General features: G+C 36.2%; 1 protein-coding gene across 1 annotated transcript in view; it reads right to left on the bottom strand.

Annotated features, from left to right (window-relative positions):
• Positions 1-19,216, bottom strand: part of TACR3 (tachykinin receptor 3) — a 78,804-nt gene that overhangs the window by 39,325 nt on the left and 20,263 nt on the right. The window contains exons 2-3 of the mRNA XM_075543538.1: positions 13,843-14,031; positions 11,984-12,134 (exon numbers count right to left, since the gene is read on the bottom strand). Of these exons, the coding sequence (XP_075399653.1) occupies positions 11,984-12,134; positions 13,843-14,031 (340 nt within the window). The remainder of the gene's footprint in view (positions 1-11,983; positions 12,135-13,842; positions 14,032-19,216) is intronic.

Genomic DNA, 19,216 nt, shown 5'->3' with positions numbered 1-19,216 from the left:
AAGTGATCATTGGCCCAAGACAATTCTAAACTGCAGATCTCAATCAAATTCAGCGATTTCCTTCTGCGTTATAATAATCACTTTCATTTCTTTTGTTTATATCCTTCTCCTGAATATGCTCTTTCACTGTCTGTGCTCATTTAACTTTAAAAATCCATCTTTTGTCCAAAAAACAAGAAACTGATATATAAGTATGTGTCTACTGAAATTTGGCTATGTGATATTTTAGCTGCAGCACACTCATATCAGTGTGCATTAGTTATATTAATTAACAAGAATTTATTAAAGGGATTTTGTATATTTTCTATTAATTTGTATGAAGAACACGTTCTATTAATTTGTATGAAGAAAACTTGCCTGAATTGAAAATAAAATAACACAGTATGGTGAGCTGGTTTATAATTTTTAGCAACAGTGTTTTCCAATGGTGAATATTTATATATATCTCCAATGTCTATCAGGTAATGTGTTAGTCACATTTCTTTATGAGCTATTCCCCAAAGATACATTTGAAAGCAACTGCTGTTACTGGAGGACATGTTTTCCTTAGAAATCCTTGGTAGTTACACTTACAAAATCTTTTGAATTTATATTGTAGCAATAAATGAAGCAATGTTACAATTCAGCTGCACTACAGCTAGTTAACCAAATGGAAAAGATGTAAATAATTCCTTTGTCTGTATTACTCTTCCTATACCTTGAGCCTTGATGGCAATTTGAGTAAATAATAGACTGCTGACTGAAAGGTTGATGGTTCAAATGCACCAGATGTTCCGTGGGAGAAAGTTGAGGCCAGGCACTTTCATAAAGATGTACAACCTCAGAAACATTACAGGGTTTCTGTGAATCAGAAGTGACTTGATGGCAATTAGTTGTTTTTTTTAAATTTCCCCCTTAAGCCAAAGTACAGAAGTGAACAGTATAATCTATAAATTCTTAGCACATTCTCTAGAATCAGGCTGTATGGGTTCAAATACTGAGTATCATTGAATGGACTATGGAAGTTTCCTAACCAATCTAAAGACTTTTCTTTTATCTGTTAAATGACAGATAAACTGTCATTTAAGATGACAATAGGGTTTCCCTTATGTGGTTCTCAGATTTCAGTTGGCTAATCAGTCTAAATATCTGTTAAATATCTGAGTATAATAAGCTTAGTTGCCTTTCTAGAGTTATCACAAATATTATTTTAATTATTGATTACAATTAGACTTATTTTTGTCTCACAGGTAAAACAAATGAAGGGAGATTGGAATGGCTTGTTTATGAGCAGCTTTTACATCCAGACAATGGGACACATGTATTATCTTGATCAATCCTTGGTGAAATTTTGCAAGAAAAGAAATAGCATTTCAACCTTTGAGAAAATGGATGCAAGGTGACCATAGTCATGGAAGCAGTAACTTAAATCATCCTCTTTCACGCCACAGTTTGTGTTGCCACCAAAATAGAATACTACAAGTATATGACTGTATACCTGTATTAGATATGGAATTAAAATTCAAGAAAGTCATGATGTCACTTTTATGCAAAGACAATATTCCCTGGTGGCTCTGGATGCCTGAAAATAAGAATTTAGTTGAAATACACAATGAAAATGAAACAAAGAAAAAAGGGCACTTATAAAGGAAATGCTAAGTTAACCTTAACGCTTCTAAAAACACCGATACACTTAACTTAGCTATCTAGTGTTGTTATAGCAGAAATACAAGAAGTGAGTGGCTGTAAAGAACACAAGTTGATATGCTTATCACATGGAAGCTAGATGCCAGAATTCAGGATGCGGTTCTAGGGGAAGGTTCTTTCTTGTCTATTTCAGCTTTTGAAATGGCTGCCAGAAATCCTTGTCATTCCTTACCATCTGTTTCCATTCTAACATCTGTTTCCATTCTCCTTGTGTGTATCTCCGTGTCTATTCTGCTTTATTTAAAACTCAGAAGTGATTAGGTTTAAGACCCATTCTCCTCTGGTATAACCCATTAACACAAATTAAAAGCCACTTAAAAATAATGTGTTTGTAACTATAGAGGTGAGCACTTCCTACATATTTGGATGCACAGCCCACTGTTGTGCAAGAAATGACAGTCTTGCGCTCTGTACAACTGAATGGACTCCACTTGTAAATCATTAGCTGTGTTTAAGTGTGGTCAATTTTCACTTTCAGAGCTTCAGTTTCCTAATTCATTTAATGGCATACCTCCAAGTCTTATTGTGGGGATCAGTGCAGACAATATATGAGAAAGATCTGTGTTTACCAATCATAATATTCAGATACAGTGGATTATTCTGCTATCTGGTTCTTAGAACTACTTCTCTAGAGGAATATAGCTCAAAAGCTTGTTTAGAGGACTTAAGTTCAGGCCCTGCCACTTATTGGTTTTGTATGTTTGTGATTTAGTGTCCTTTTTTCTGTAATGTAAGAAATTTTCACATTGATATTGTGATTTTATATAATACATATGTGGAAGTTCTTTGAAAACTACGACAAACTATAAATATAAGTAAATATTGTGCTTGCAAAGAGAAAGGGCTAGTTTATGCCTATTTAATGTTCAGCCATATGAAGCTTTTTCATCTCTACTATACTTGCACTTATATTCACAGTAAGCACTGAAATAATACATAGCATTTACTGAGAAAATTCCATGTGCCAGGCACAAGTTCAAGTATGTAACATTTATTACCTAATTTAAACTCAGCACAACCTCATTACTATGCACTATTTTAATTTCCATTTATATGAATAGTAACCTCTCTGAGATTCAGAAAGGTCAAAACACCTGTATCACAGCATTTACACGCAAACTAGGTAAAGCGAGCCTCTATTCTCAGTCATTGCACTTTACCTCCAAGAATAATACAAAAGAATGCAACCCATGTACCCTTAGATCAATCCACACAATATTTCCAATGTTGCCCAATTCCCTTAAGTTAACAAATATAACCTAATTTGAGTAGTAAAAAACCCTTTTTACTGGGTAAAGTGGTTATAAATTTTATATTTTAAAGTAAACATGCAAAAATAGCTTAAGAATTATCAAAGAAAGAAGATTGGTTTTCCCTGCCATACATTAAATTATTATGAAGGTTTATTCACTTAACCAGTGTGCGTAGATATCAAACAGAAAGTCTGATAGTCTCAAGCACATCTGAAATATTAGAATGTAGTAAACAGGTCACAATAAATTAGTTTAAGATAATGAATTATTGAATATATGGTGGTAGGAACAATAGGAAAATGCCTAAAAAATTAACATTGGAGTTTCATCCCTCACATTAAACAAATAAATATAAGGTGAAATCAAGTTCAATACTAAAAATAGAATAAATGAAAAATGAAACCAGTGCATCATTAAACTACTAGGAGAATTTAATTAAATCTGATCTATCCGTATGGGCAATAATTTTATAAAAATCTATGATTGCTACAATCTCTCAATTTTAACTATATGAGGAGATTTCAAAAATGTTCTCTGAAAAATGTAATTAAAATAGAATCATCCCATGAATACATATATTACTTATTCATATATATGTAATATATCCTGAAGTATTGAGAATTGTGACAGATTTTATATATTAAATTTCACCCTCCTGCCAGAAAATCCATGACGACTAAACTTGGTCCAGATCTTCTCAGAGCCTCCAGTTTCAGAGTGAGATGGACCATGGGATTCTACAGAAAAAACTTCTCACGCGATTATAAAACACTCCAAGCTTCAGATGCTTCCCCGTAAAGTGCTCATTTCGCCATGTCTTTGACAAAACTAATAAACTCTCCTGAAGCCATCTTCAACTTGAACAATAATTTAGTTTAACTAGGTGAAAAGTAAAATAAACTGCCTGCATTATAACAGTATTATGAGAGTATTTTCTGAGAGTATTACGATCTCTTAAGAACTAGCTGTATGGAATCAGATGGGCAACAGTAACTCCAGCGTGTAGACGAGATCTTTAGGGAGCAGTGAGTTCCGTTAACAAGGGGGTTAGCAACCTGGGAAGGAAGGGAGAATGGGTGCACAATGGGGAGAATGCAATCGGTAGCACTAAACTGTACGTAAGCAAACTGTTGCATTGGTGTTCGCTTTGCACCAACATCAATATAATTAAACTTGGGGGGGGGGTATAAACATCTTCACTTCTTGAGTACTACTGGCAAATCAAAAAGAAGCATCAGCACATTTCTAGGTTTTCCAAATTGATTTCCATTAACCATCACTTGTGGGGACCCGGGAGATCCTGTAATCAGACTTCAAAGTAAGTGGTACAGAAAATCAGTATGATGCCCTCAGGGTCGAAGACTGTCCTGATTGCAAACTGCTGCAAGGGATGTGCTGGGAGGAGTTATAGAGAATGAACAAACAGCTATCAATTCTATCTAGAAGCACTTCATCTTAATATTATATCTATTAGAGGTTTGTGTTTGATTGTTTTAAATACCATTTTTTTGGTTTTAGTTCTTTAAAGTTCTTTAGTTCTTAAAAATCTAATTACCATAGATAAATTTTATTATATCCTATTGAGTAAAATATTTATATTTATATACTTTCAGAAAAAAATAGACAGCTATATTCTAATGATATCCATTGATTCATCAGATAAAATATAAATATTTTTGATATTTATGATGCAAGCTAGAAACTTAGGAAAGGTATTTTCTAACTTTGACTTTTAGTTTTTTGGAAAATCAATTATTAAGATCCTGTTTTATAGCTAGATGAAAAAAATATACATTTAAATAGAATGCACGAGGATTTTAAATGTGATTAATTAGTGATGTTGATATGATTTTGCCAAACTATTGGGGGAAATATATGTGAAAAATATTGGGGAAGCGTAGAAATTCCCTAAGAAAGGTCGTATCTGCATTATACATGAGCTGAACATCTAAATGATGTACTGAAATTCTACATCCAAATCCTATCGATAATTTAATATTTATTTTTATCATAACAAAGGAAGTGAAATTCATAAAGATAAATCAAATTTAGTGTGGGAAGAGCCAAATGGAAAACTTTGAGTCTATTGACAAAGTGAACAGAAAGAGACATGAATTTCAGCAGATTCTGAGCATTTACCACTGCTGATATTGCACAGTAATGCCTTTTTTAGGAAACGTGTACATGCTGTGTTACTTTGATTGCCACGGCTGGGTTGTTAGAGAGGGAAGATTGTTAGGCAATTCAGATTAATAGCATAAAATATGTGTATGATGTACATAATAAAACAAAAGGTAGGCTATTAATTTCTTAAATCAACGTGATTTAACAGATACTTCACAAGAGTTAAATCATTTTCCAAGTAAAATAACATTCTTGATAAACTCAATCTTTTTTATGTCTATCATGATACTGTCTACTGGTCCAGTTAGGAAGATTGTGGTCTTCTTTACATTGAGTTGTAGTCCATACTGAAGGCTGCAATCCTTGATCTCCATCAGCAAGTGCTTCAAGTCCTTTTTTCTATCACAGCAAGATATGCTATCTGCACAGCACAGACTGTTACTGATGTTCTCCCTAGAGTCCAGCTTCCTGGATTATTTGTTCAAATACAAATTGAAAAGTGTGGTGGAAAAAACAAAACCCTCCTGCACTTTTTGTGATTTTAAACCATTCAGTTCTTCCTTGTCTTAGTCCACTGACTTGCCTCTTGGTCCATGTGCAAGTTCCATATGAACACCGTGAAGGAATAGAGGGTGGGGAGCGGGACAGAGAAACCAGGCTCCAAGAAGTGCAGTAACAATTGAGCTACTTCAGCAAGCAGATACAATGCTGAGAGCGCTTACTTGTTTATGTCACAACATTTAGACCACAGCGACTTGGCTGACTGGAAAAGATTCATATCTGTCCCATCCCAAAGAAAGATTATCAACAGAATGTGAAAACTTTCTGGAAATAGCACTAGTATCACATACTAGCAAACATTTGGAAAGAAGAGGCAAAATCGCCTGCAACTATACAGCAAATTCAGAATAGGAAGCTCAACAAGAGATGACTTGGTGACATCTGATGAATCTGGGGCAATGGCATAGATGATCAGAAAGATGCTTGTTTACTGATGTGTTATTGACTACACAAAGACATTCTACTGAGTGGATCATAACAAATTCCAGATAGTGCGATGGAAATAGGAATTCAAGAACATTTAATTTTTATCATGCAAAATCTGTACATGGATAATGACACAGAGATAACTAGAAGAAAGGATCCTGTACGGTTTCAAGCTTGAGAAAACGTATAGAAAGATCTTATTTTTTTTCAATATATGCTGAACCAATAATCTGAGACAAAAAACTGGATTGCAAGAAGAATAATGTGATATCATGATTAGAAGAAGACTCATTAACAACCTGAGAAATGAAAATAACACAACCTTACTTCCTGAAAGAGAAGATTATGGAAACACTCACTATTGAGGATAAAAACTACATGGGAATATAAAGGAAAACAATCCTTACAACTGGAGAATTAAAAAAACATGATAATGGCAAAGAAATTGAAGCTATCAAGGAGTCACTCTTTGTATCAGTCACCTCTGTCCATGGGAGAAAGAGTCAAGGACTCAAATGACATACTATTGCATTGGACAAATCTGCTGGGAAAGACTTCTTTAAGGTGTTAAATGAAAAATCGTCATTTGATGACAAATACTTGCATGACCCAGGCCTTAGTCTTTTCCATCACCTCATATGCATTTGAAAGATGGACAATATAAAAGGAAGACTGAGGAAGAATTGGTGCATCTGATTTGAATTGATAACCAATTTTGAATATATAGTGGGCATTTTGAAAAAACAAATAAATGTGTCCTTGAAGAAGCATAGTCAAAATGCTCCTTGGGAGCAAGAATGGCAGGACTTGGCCCCACTTACTTTGGACATGGCATCAGAAGAGAATAACTGGAGAAAGATATCGTGCTTGGTAAGGTCAACAGAAGAGAGACGCTCATGAGACAGATGGGCACAAAGACTGCAGTAATAATTAAAAATTAGCAGAGATTCTGAGGCTAGAAGAGAAATGGGCAATATTTTATTCTTTTATATGTTACTATGAGTCAATGCCAACTCAATGGAAACTAACAACTGGATGGATTGGGTTTGGTCTCCCACCTCTATTTCACATGTTTGAAGTCTTGGCTCCTGTACCCGCATCTATTTGGTGATAGAATTTTTTTTTTAATTTGATAATGAGCTAATTCAGTTTCAAAATAATTTTGTTGATGAGCTAATTTGGGTTCCAAAGTAATTCAGGTTCCAAATCTAACTACTTCTTATTTATATAAAGTACATGTTAAAAACAAAGAAACAGCGAGGGATAAGACAGATGGGATGAGTCTTTCTAGAAGCAAAAACCAAAGAAAAACAAAAAAAAAACTCACTGCCCTGTAGCTGATTCCAACACAGCCAGCCTGTGCGATAGGGTAAAATAGTCTCTGCGTTTCTGAGACTAACTCGTAATGGGAATTATAAAGCTCTCTCTTTAGCCCTGAGAGTGGCTGATGGATTCAAACTATTCACTTTGTGGTTAGCATCGCACGCGTAACCATTATGCCACCAGGGCTCCGTTAAATGCCAAGAAATAGTAAACATTTCCCACAGAAACATACCAGGAAAGGCTGGCAGAAGAACATGCCATAGCTAAGACTTTGATTTGGATTTTTGGGAAGTGGATCCACTTGCAGCTTCTCTGGTATGGCTCACTCAACTCCCTGCCGCTGAGTGGATGCCAACCCTACAGCAAAGGACAGCCCTGCCCCGGAGCATTCCCCAGACGGTAACTCTTTTTTTTTTTAACCATTTCATGTTTTTTTTTTTTTAAGTGTACCACTAGAACATATTTCAATTTCCATGTTGTTGACCTGACACTAGTCTGAATAATAGCATTTAAGGTCCCCTTTTCTTATTCATACTGATGGTTGAGGTACTGTAATTGATTCGGGTTAATGATCTTGCATTTGAAAAGGATTAAGTTGGTTATAAAGGTTTATGATTGGTGGATTGCCACTTCTTCCTCCAGTTCCATTTCGTGTGAAGTTGGGATCATTGCAGATTTCCTTTCTGCTGGCAGCCCTCTTCCCCACCCTGTTGGCTCTTTCTCAGCCAAAGGCCAGCGGCACTCCCAGGAAGGCCTTTTACTGTACATCCTCTGGGCTCTGTGGTGGTTAGTGCCGCCCAGTCAGTTCGCACTCAACGAATGAGACACTCCCTTGACCTCTGCCATCCTCGAAGTGTGGCTATGCTTGAGCCCATTGTTCAGCAGTTCTGTTGTTAGATTGAGCTTAACTTGGGTGCACGCAATAATCACGACCAGTTGAGATTCCAAAAGAGTTTATTTGCTAGCTCAAACTAGGGCTTCCTCCGGGACCCAGCGTCCAAAGGGAATCAGCCCCGAGCTCTTTGTTCTCCAGGTTTTTATAGGGCCAGGTGCAAGGGGTGGGACAAGGGGCAGTCCAGGGTTGCTGTTCTTTAAACTTATTGGAGAAAACTTCTGGCTCCAGCATTGTCCAGCAGTGATTGGTGAGTTGGTTCGCACGTGCTTTCCTGATTGGTCGGTCACTGGTGGGCTGTCACTTGAACTCTATTGGCTAAGTTGTCATCAGGCAATGTGTCCCATTGGTTAGGTTGGATCAGGAGATGTCAGGCGATGTGTCCCATTGGTTAGGTCGGATCAGGCGATGTCAGACGATGTCACATTGGTTAGGTGGATCAGGTGATGTGTTGCATCAGTGACCAGGAACTTGAAACTGAAACGGAGGCCTACCTCAAACCCCGGCTTTCATACAGCCTGTTTTAACTTTTCCTCTGCTGAGTCTAGCAGTTGCACACCCGTGCCCCACACTGTCAGTACATAGCAGTTAGTGCCTTCCTCCTTTTTGTTGACCCTCTACAGCAGCTGTCAAACCGGTCACCCAGAGGCCTCATGTGGCCCCAAGGGAATTTCCTGTGGTCCGCGATGCTCTCAGCCCTGCTTGGTGGTCCACGTGGAGAGATTGAATGCTAGCCCAGGCTTTTGTCTTCTCTGGGGACATGCAGGTGAGGACATATATCGAAGCAAGGGGGTGTGCTATAGGTAATCGACGGTAACTCTTTACTGGCGTGGAGAGCCCTGCCTTTCTCCTTGGTGTGGCTGGTGGTTTTGAACTTTGGATATTTGGGATAGCAGCCCAATACATAACCACTATGCTACTTAGGCACCTTCTGTTATGACACCACGAATTAAACAAGAAAGCTTGATTACGAGAAATAAATGTATTCCAAAATATTTCAGAAATGGTTTGGGAAATATTTTAATTTGGGGAAAATTTGAAAAGTTGAAATTTTGTACCGAATAGGTGTTACTGCCCAGCTATATGTGAAGTACTATGAGAGAAATCTAAGGGCAAAATCAAAGTATAGAATGGATGGCATGCTGTATTATTTTAGTGCTGAACACTATCTAAAAGACTATAATATTAAAATATTGCTTATATCTTGTGAAATATCCTAAAAGGATATTACTTATGGTTTGACTTGCTATTTCCACTTTGAAATTCCGGAGTACTGAAATCAAGTTCAAATATTTAAGTATAGGGACAAAGGAATAAACATTCCCTGGTACCTTTTGTTCCTTTTGAGATGTGAGAGTCATAAATTAAAAGAGAAAACTAAGACTGGAATTTCATGTTTTTCCTGGAAAAAGAAAAGATAGAAAACTAAGTGGGTCATACAAAAATAGGAATTTAAATGAAATACATGGACCCTTCCATCAGTTATTTAATGTGATTAAGTCAAAAGCATAGTTAAAATAAAAATATGCAAGAGAGTAAATTACAATGTGAGCAAGCTGTTAGGGTGAACACTGCAATGGGGAGAGTGAAACTCTTGTTATCAAAGTTCACCTCGTTTAGAATTCCTTATTTTTAGTTAAAGGAGCCCCGGTGGGTAGAGGGTGAGGCATATGACTATTAACCTCTAGGTCAGTTCAAAACCACCCGCTGCTTCTTGGAAGAAAGATGAGGCTGTCTGCTCTGTAAAGATTTACAGCCTCAGAAACATGCAGGCACAGTTATACTCTGTATTGAAGGGTATCTACAAATCAGAATTAACTTGACGACAGTGATTTCAGATTTCTGGAATTTTAGTTAAGGAAACTTGTTAGCGCTCATGGTTAGTCATTGGGCAGCAAATCTCGTGACTGTAGGTCCAAACCCATCAACACTTCCGTAGGAGAAAAACGAGGCTGTTGGCTCCTGTAAAGGTTTGTGGTCTCAGAAACCCTACATGGCATCCTTTTAGTCACAATCCACTTGATGGCAGAGGGTTTAAATTCATTGGTTTATTTTTAGTTGCTGAAGTTCGAGTTTTATATTTGGGCATATCAATTATAGTTTTTTCAAATGTAAATTAAATTACATCTATTCTGGGGTTAAATGAATATGCTGATATGAAAAAGATTGTATTTACCTTTTATTCACAAAATACTACAGATAATGATAAAATTTCAATAGATATGCATAAGCCTTTAATATCATTATTTGCCAAAACTGAGGAGAAATTGTTATTTAAATGAAACCTATTTTCTACATTAGGATTCCAGAGTATGATTGATGATTGTTAAATAAACAGTGACATGGTTCTTAAGACTGTTGAGTGCATTTTAAGTGAAGTACTCATGCAGTTAGTACTAGTTCAACATGAATAAGTAAATCTTCACTGAAGTAAATAATAATTTATACAGTGAACATAGCTCGCCAATTCTCCAAATTTTCCTCTCTGATATACAATAAGCACACACCAAGTAGACAGGTACATAGAAAATATAACTTGAACATTTCTTTCAATTCTTAAAATTTGTGAAAAATCTCACTCATTGAGTCACAAAACAGCAGTCAATGTAAAATGTAAAAATCTTAATGTAAAAATGTATCCTAATGTAATGTAAAAATGTATCTTAATGTAAAAATGTATCCTAGGAAGTGCCAATAGTATGGATACATATTAATGATTGTCTTCTTAATTTGAATTAGTCATAAATTAGATTGTTTCATATCACCACACAAGTTATACAGTAGAGTTAATGTAGCTTTTACAATTCAATCTATGTACTTTAATGGCTGTGCAATCCCACCAGATCATGGAGTGGAGTGGTAGACAGAGGGGTACAGAGGAAGCGATCAAGAACTAGAGGGAAATGGGGAGGTAGATAATGAGATATCTCTTTCCATATAGAAATAGACAGAATGATAACTAACTAGCTAGACAGACAGACAAAGAGATGAGAAAAACAGATGAGAGAATGGAAATTTTCTGTAGCAATTTACAATGCTAGGGGAACTTATGACTAAAGAGAACTGGGCTGATGCCATTACTGAGATAAAACAAGCAACAAATCAATGAGCTTCAGGCAGTTTATAGAGTGCATAAAAGGCAGAGGGACCTCCTTAAATTGTGTTCAATAAAGGACAGAGACAGAACTTCAGAAATACAAAACCTGGGACTCTACTTAGAGGGTAATTTTAGCAATTTCAGGTGAAAGCAAAGAAAACGTTCTTCAAAAAATAATAAACATGTCTTTTCATTAAAAAAGGAAAGAGATTATTCTATGAGAGAAAGATATTTAGTGTGCATTTATTGAAGCTCTAAAGAAAGAAAATAAAGCAACATTTCTTATAAAGTTAAAGCTGGAGTGGAATATCAGATCACATTATATTAACTTCCCTGGCAGTCTAATTATGTCAGTAATTTTGTACCCAATGCGGTACATTGTTTTGCATAGAATTTGTTGTTTTATATTGTAGGCCTATAATTCTTAAGACATTACTCATTTGAATCTCTCTAGTAGACATTGTGAGTATGATCAACTTTAATTCACAGCTAACATTTACCCTGAGCCAAACTCGGGATTACCGCCAGGGAGGTTAAAATGCTCAAACTAGTGTTTTTCATATATAATTCGCATAATAGAACAATGTAAATACATGTTAGCTAAATTCTGTGGAACAGTACCTTTCTCTTAGCCTGTAGTTGCTCACGATACCTGTCACTGGTGTCTCCTGGGATTGCTCCTCCCCACAGAGTAATTCCAACGATGGTATATGTGATGCCCATGATGAGCAATGGGAAACAGTATACCAGTATAATGACAAAAATATGGTAACTGCAAGAAATTTAAAAAAACATGTTAAAGAGAATATCGAAATTAACTATATGAGACTTTGAGCTCCTTCAATTTTATATCCTAACTAAACAGGCCCAAAGACTGTGTCCTCATATTTCAAATATGTCCAAATCTCTTGTAATCCCAGTTACTTCCAAATGCTTCCAGGTTATCTTTGGCAAAATTACATTGTATGTGGAAACCATGGTAGAATTGAAGTATGGTATGCATTTTAATTATGAATGGTCTAGGAAAAGGGCTAGTTTTTCCTGCTTTATTATAGCCAAGCATTCAATGAAAGATATGATCAGAGGAGAAAATGGATAGACCAGAATAAATGAATTAATTAAAACATTTTCTCTTATTTTGAAATATTTTTCTACTAAACATTTTAAAAAAGATACTGAGATACATTGGTTCCACAAGTGTTTATTGAACACTAATTATAAAACAATCATGAAGATATTTACATGCATTTCCCCAAAGTCATCGTGCACTTCATGGCATTATTTGGTAAGAAAGACCAAACCAAACAACCAAACTCACTGCCATTTGGTCCACTCGAATTCACCCCTTAGGCCAACATAGAATTGCCAGTGTGGGTTTCCAAGGCTACAGCTCTTTATGGGAGAAGAAAATCTAGTCTTTCTCCCAAGAAGCAGCTGGTGGTTTTGAACTGCTCACCTTGTGATTAGCGGTCCAAAGCATAACCACTATGCCACCACATAGATATATTAATCCCACAAAAATACATGGTATTATGTATTATCAAAGCAAATTATGGCATTGATAGCTTTCAATTAAAATTAGAAGGATAAAGTTAATGTGAATCAGAGTATAAGGCATACTACAGCAATCCCAAACAGAACATTGACAAATTTGTGTGGCTTTCACTTAAAGGAAAGCTTTAAAGTAGAGTTTGATATAACTTTTTTTCTTAGTAATGATGCATTTTTGTAAAGAGACTCATACTTCCAAATTTTTCCATTTCCTAGTGCTTAATTTTAAAGTTGGTAATATTATCATACAAATGAATATTAACAATAATGGATAATATATAATACTCAGTTTAATAACTGGTGCCTTGTCTTTCAATAAACATTTCCTAATGTTTTTCTTCTAAAGTATGGAGAGTTCATTGGATAAAATGACTGCTTAAATAGATTACTCTTATAATTTCATAAATTTTTATTTTTAAAGTGAAAACCCACTAAAATAGGAATTTTATTGAAAAAAATGTGGTAAGCTACAAATTTTTTTCCTTTTCTTTTTATCTTTATTAAAAAACACCAATGAGTTGATTATGACTTACCCAATAGGACAGGGTAGAACTGCCCCTGTCAGTTTCCCAGACAGTGACTCCTTATAGAAATAGAAATCCTCATCTCTCTCCTGTGGAGCAGCTGGTGGTTTTGAACTGTTGACCTTGTGGTTCATAGCCCAATGTGTAACCCACTACACCACTAGGGCCCCTTGTTTATTAAGGGTGAGTCTAAAGTGTGAAATACTGATTCTACAATATAACTTTCCTGCTTTCTTATCGATCTAGTATTCAGATTTTTTCCCCTCCAGATTTCTTAATGTTAAAACACAGGAGGTGAGAGGGAAGTCAAATCCAACTCAAACAAAATCCAAGAAGCTATTACGTTTCCCATCTTTCTAAATGTTTGACACATTCAATACAACGCATAAGAGAACCCTGACTTACATGAAATGCTGCTTGGGACCTTCTGGCCACTGCACGTAGCAGAGTGTCCGTTCCGGCAGGACCTTGGTTTTGGAGTACAGACACTGAGGAAGGGCAAGCAGAAAGGCTAGAACCCAAATGCTTCCGATGACTATTTTGGTGGCCGTGGCAGACAGTCTGGGCTTCAAGGGGTCGATTATGGCCATATACCTATATGAATACAAAAGCATCCTCTTAGTGTTCTTGATCAAAGGAGCTTAAAATACAGATCCAAAGAAATTTTAGTGGTCAAGGTTATCTCCTGGTAAGCAAGTTGGTAAAGATTTTGTCTGTGTAGGGTGAGCATAGAAGGATAAAAGTTGCATCATTTTAGAAATCAAGAAGGTCTAAGTTCAAGTGAAACCATTCATGTAACCTTTTGAACCTCAGCTATATTCAGAAAGAAATAAAAACACCTACTTCTTCATAGTGAAGTAAGGGTCAATAGAAATTAGGTAAAAGTTTTGAGTCTTTAGCACATCACCACAATTAATAAATATATTTATACTGATTCGAATTAGAAGGACACAGTAAATGCCTAAAAATTCTAGTTCCTCACCTCAAAACTTTTCATTTTTCTTCTTCATGCTGAAGTGAAAAGAAAGTCCTTCCAAAATAAATATATAATACCTAAATTATTGACAAGGATTAAGACCCTTCATGAAGGATAACATTAATATATTCATTTAAAAGAAACAAATGGCAAGTTCAATAGTAAAATAAAGAAGAAGAAATTAAGTTTGAGTAAGGCTATGCCTTCCTGTTAATCTTCATCCTCCAAAATTGAGTTTAGAATACTTTGTTAGTGTTCTTGCTAGTACCTATGAAACTGTGGGTAACATCCAAACCAAAGCTTATTGCCATTGCGTAGAGCCGACTCATAGGGCCCCATAGAGGAGACTAGAACTGCCCCTTGGGGTTAAGAAGTTGCACATTTTTTGTTGTTGCTGTTGCTGCCGAGTTTATTTTGTTCATAGTGCCCGATAGAAGGGAGTGGAACTGCCCCCTTTACAAAGCTGTTTCCCCCCCCCCCTTTTAAAACTGTTTTATTAGGATATACTTCACATATCATACAATTCAATAGTTCAGTCATATTGAGAAGAGTTGTACTATCATCACCACAATCAATTTTAGAACATTTCTTCTATCTTTTTAAAAAAATTAATAAGCAATTTTATTGGGGACTCTTACAGTTCTTATAACTATCCATACATTGATTGTATCAAAAGCATTTGTATATATGTTGCCACCATCATTTTCAAAACATTTTCTTTTTGGTTTAGCCCTTGATATTAGCTCCTATTTTTCCCTTTCCTCCCCCACCCTCCCACCCTCATAGTCCCCTAATAAATTATAAATTATTATTATTTTCGTATCGTATACCATTCACTTCTCGCTTTGCTGACATTTCTTTTGTTCATACCCCTGGGGTGGGGTGTGTGTATTCTACTTTGATCATTGTAATAAGTTGCCAGTTTCTCCCCCAACATTCCCCCTACCCTCATGATATTGCTACTCCCCTTAATGTTCCTGAAGGATTTATCTGAGGTGTTGAAGGGATCAGGTATCAGATATCAAAAAAATCCAAAACAAACAACTATATCGACGTGAATGAGGGGGGTTGGAGTGGAGACCCAAAGCCTATCTGTAGACAATTGAACATCCTCCCACAGAAAGGTTATAAGGAAGGGATGATTCAACCAGGATGCCGTGTAACACCGACAAAACACACATCATTCCTCTAGTTCCTGAATGCTTCCTTCACTGTACGACCATGACCCAGTTCTACCTAATAAATCTGGCTAGACCTGAGAACACACATTGGTTACAGATAAGAGCTGTCTACATATGGAATACAGGAAAGATATCTCCCTCAGGAACAGTCGTGGGAGTAGTGATGTCATGAGGCTAAGGGGGAGGTGGGGGCAAGGAGGAGTCAGATGGAGAAAGGGGGAATCCATCACAAAGTTGGAGAGAAAAAATAACAGAAAGGTGGGTGAAGGGAGATAACGGACAGGGTTAAGACATAAAATAATGACAATAATATATAATTGATCAAGGATTTACAAAGGTGGTTACATGGGGAAGGAGGGGGCAAAGAGGAGCTGATACCAAGGGCTCAAATAGAAACTGTTTTGGAAATGATGATGGCAACATATGTACAAATATGCTTGATACAATTGATATATGGAATGTTATGAGAGCTGTAAGAGCCCCCAATAAAATAACTTTTAAAAAATGTACAGCTTTGACAAATGTGGTGAAGAAAGAGGATGGTGCCAGGCTATTAGAAGGTATAGCGTCTGTGTCTAAATAGCTTGAAGTTAAACTAGAGGTCATCTAGCAGAGAAGCTACAAAGCCCACATAGAAGACGTACACCAGCCTGTGTGATCGTGAGGTGTCAATGGGATCAGATACCAGGCATCAGAAGACTCCAAACAAAGGAATATATTGATGGAAATGATGATGGTCGGAGAGGAGACCCAAAGTCCATCTGCAGAGAGTTGGACATTCCCTGACAGAAGGGTCACAAGGAAGGAATGAATCAGCCCATGTGCAGATAGCACCAACAGAAAATACAAAATTCTTCTTTTTCTTTAATGCTTCCTCTTCCGCACTATCATGACCTCAGTTCTACCTTACAAATCTGACTAGTTGGGAACATGTACACTGGTACAGGTAAGACTGGAACATGTACACTGGTACTCTCAACACACGGAATCCAGGACAAGGCTTTTGTAAATCTTTATGGAAGCAGAAAGCCCCATCTGTCTCTTCAGAGCAGCTGGTTGGTTCGAATTCCTGATCACCAGATGGTCTACCTCATAGAGCCGTTAGCGCTGTTTGTGCATAACCTACCTATGTGAAAGTATGTTTCATGCACTAACACACAGACCAACATATAAGTGCAACCTTTTGGAACGTTGAGAGGTCTCTGAATATCGTAACAAAGTCAAGCTTTACTCAGTTGGTACAGAAAATAGCAGCATGCCTGGACCATACAATTTCCAATTTTAAGATGGATTTTAAATGAATAATTGCCAAATTCTAGCCTACTGTATAGAGCATAAAATATATCAAATTAATCATTGATTTTGTACCTCCATCACAAAATGTATTAGCTAAATTATTATACTTTTTCAATTTGTCATTTTGCACTTCTCAAGAAAATTTATTTACGCTAATTTGAAAGTGTAATTCTTGTATCAATAAATTAGTTACATAAGCCAAAATATGTTTTAAATTTAAGCATGTATGTTTCAAACTATGTATAATTAATCAATTCATTTATCATGTACCAAGTAAATATGTGGTAGGTATATTTCCAGGTGATTCTATAAAACTCCTTCCCTTTGAGCAGGTTCTGATTCCTAGTGACACAATGGGGCTGCCTGAGAGCATTTCCACAGTTGTAAATCTCCTGTAACCAGATTGCCACCTCTCTCTCTGTCAGAACAGCTGGTGGAGTTGAACTACCAACTTTTGATTAGTATGCAAACTTCCAACCACCATACTAGGAGCCTGAAGGCCATTGAATCCCTGCAGGTTTCTAAAACTGCAAATCTTTGTGGAAGCAGAAAGTCTCCTGCATCTCCCACAGAGAAGCTGGTGGTTTCAACTGCTGCATAGCTGCCCAAATCATAACCCACGACAACACCAGGGTTCCTTTGTACCACAAGGACTCCCTGAAATGGAAGCTTTTGTTGTGGTGGTTGTGGTTGCTACCATCAAATCATTTCTGACCCATAGCGACCCTATGCACAACAGAAGGAAGCCCAGTATCATCCTCACAATTGTTCCTACGCTTTAGCCCATTGTTGCAGCCACTGTATCAATTCATCTCTTTGAGCGCCTTCCTCATTTTCACTGTCCCTTTACTTTACCCAGCAGGATGCCCTTCTCCAGAGACTGGTCTCCCCTGACAACAGGTCAGATGAGAGGAAGTCTTACCATCTTTGTCTGGAAGGATGGATTGAGGTAGCTGTACACAATCCTTAAGATTAATTTTAAACACATTTTATTTAAAGAAATTATTCTTAATTCAATATGCATGAACATTTTTAGGTGAATATGAATCTAAACTATAAAAAGAATGATAAAAACAGGATCTTGGTTTAGGAGAATATAGTGAAGCACACAACCAAAACAAATTCATACTTTAAACTGAAAATTTGAAATTTAATTTTCCCATGCTTTTGCTGGTGATGAGTTAAAATGCCATTTATTGATTGTTAGTCATATTTCCACTAATATTTGAAATAATTGAATTGAATTATATTCTTATCTAAGTTTTACGGAATAAGAACTCAAGTTTCAAGAGATTGAGTGCATTTTCCATCATGACTCATACTGTAAGAAGGACTCTTAAACACTAAAAGAGTTTGCCAGTATTCAGAGGTCATAGAAAAATGACTTTTGCTTTTGATAATAACCATTCTTGTAAGGAACTGTAGAAGAGAAAGAAAAATATACAAAAATCACAAACAACATCTTCTGGTATAAATACAAATCATTAATATGTAATAAAATTTCAAAAGGCAGACACATGGGCAAAAGGGTGTGGGGGTAGCATCTTTCTCCCTCTAAGGGAGAGTGAGAAATTAACATTAACATCAACCTGCTTCCAGCATGAAAACGTTTTATTTTTGCCTCTTCTCATCTGATTTATTATTCATCTATTAAACAAGACATTTACTGACTTCCTAATCTGAAGTTCCAGAAAGTATAGTGAATCAACAGTAAGCCAATATGGTCTACATATTGCATACACTCTAGTGAGCTTGACCGATATGAAAATAATTTAACCAAAAACCTGTGTTAGGGGCTGCAAAGGCCAAATATATAGTATTTTCAAGAAAGACCACCTTTTAGATTGTGCATCAGAAAAGGCTTCTGTAAAATAATTCGGAATCAAAACTGGGAAAGTTGGCTTGTCAAGGAGGCAGAAAGATTTGTTTTGCTAAGAGGATGTCTGGGAGAATAAATAACACAGGCAAAACCCCTGAATTAATGGTGGATTAGAGTTGAAGTATTTGTACTTGGGGGAATCAAGTTCACTACAGTTAAAATCAGTGCTGGGTTTCAGATAATTTAACAACTGGTTCACTGTCCTAATGATCATTTTCAGTATAAAAATAAAGATACACCAAAAGGTAGTTTATTATTTCATACAGTTAATAATTAAATAAAAGCAATAAAGGAAGTATATAAAACTAGATGTTAAGAAATAGTTTAAAATATTAATGAAAATTATTGAATATACCTGACAACACAAAAACTCTTATGTAAGACTATTTCCATATTATTTCTTGATTGGCATCCTTATTGTTAATATTTTTCACCTGTGTCTGAACA

Source organism: Tenrec ecaudatus, chromosome 3 (genome assembly GCF_050624435.1).
Source record: "Tenrec ecaudatus isolate mTenEca1 chromosome 3, mTenEca1.hap1, whole genome shotgun sequence".
In the NCBI taxonomy this organism is placed as follows: domain Eukaryota; kingdom Metazoa; phylum Chordata; class Mammalia; order Afrosoricida; family Tenrecidae; genus Tenrec; species Tenrec ecaudatus.
This window is presented reverse-complemented; position numbering and strand designations above follow the sequence as displayed.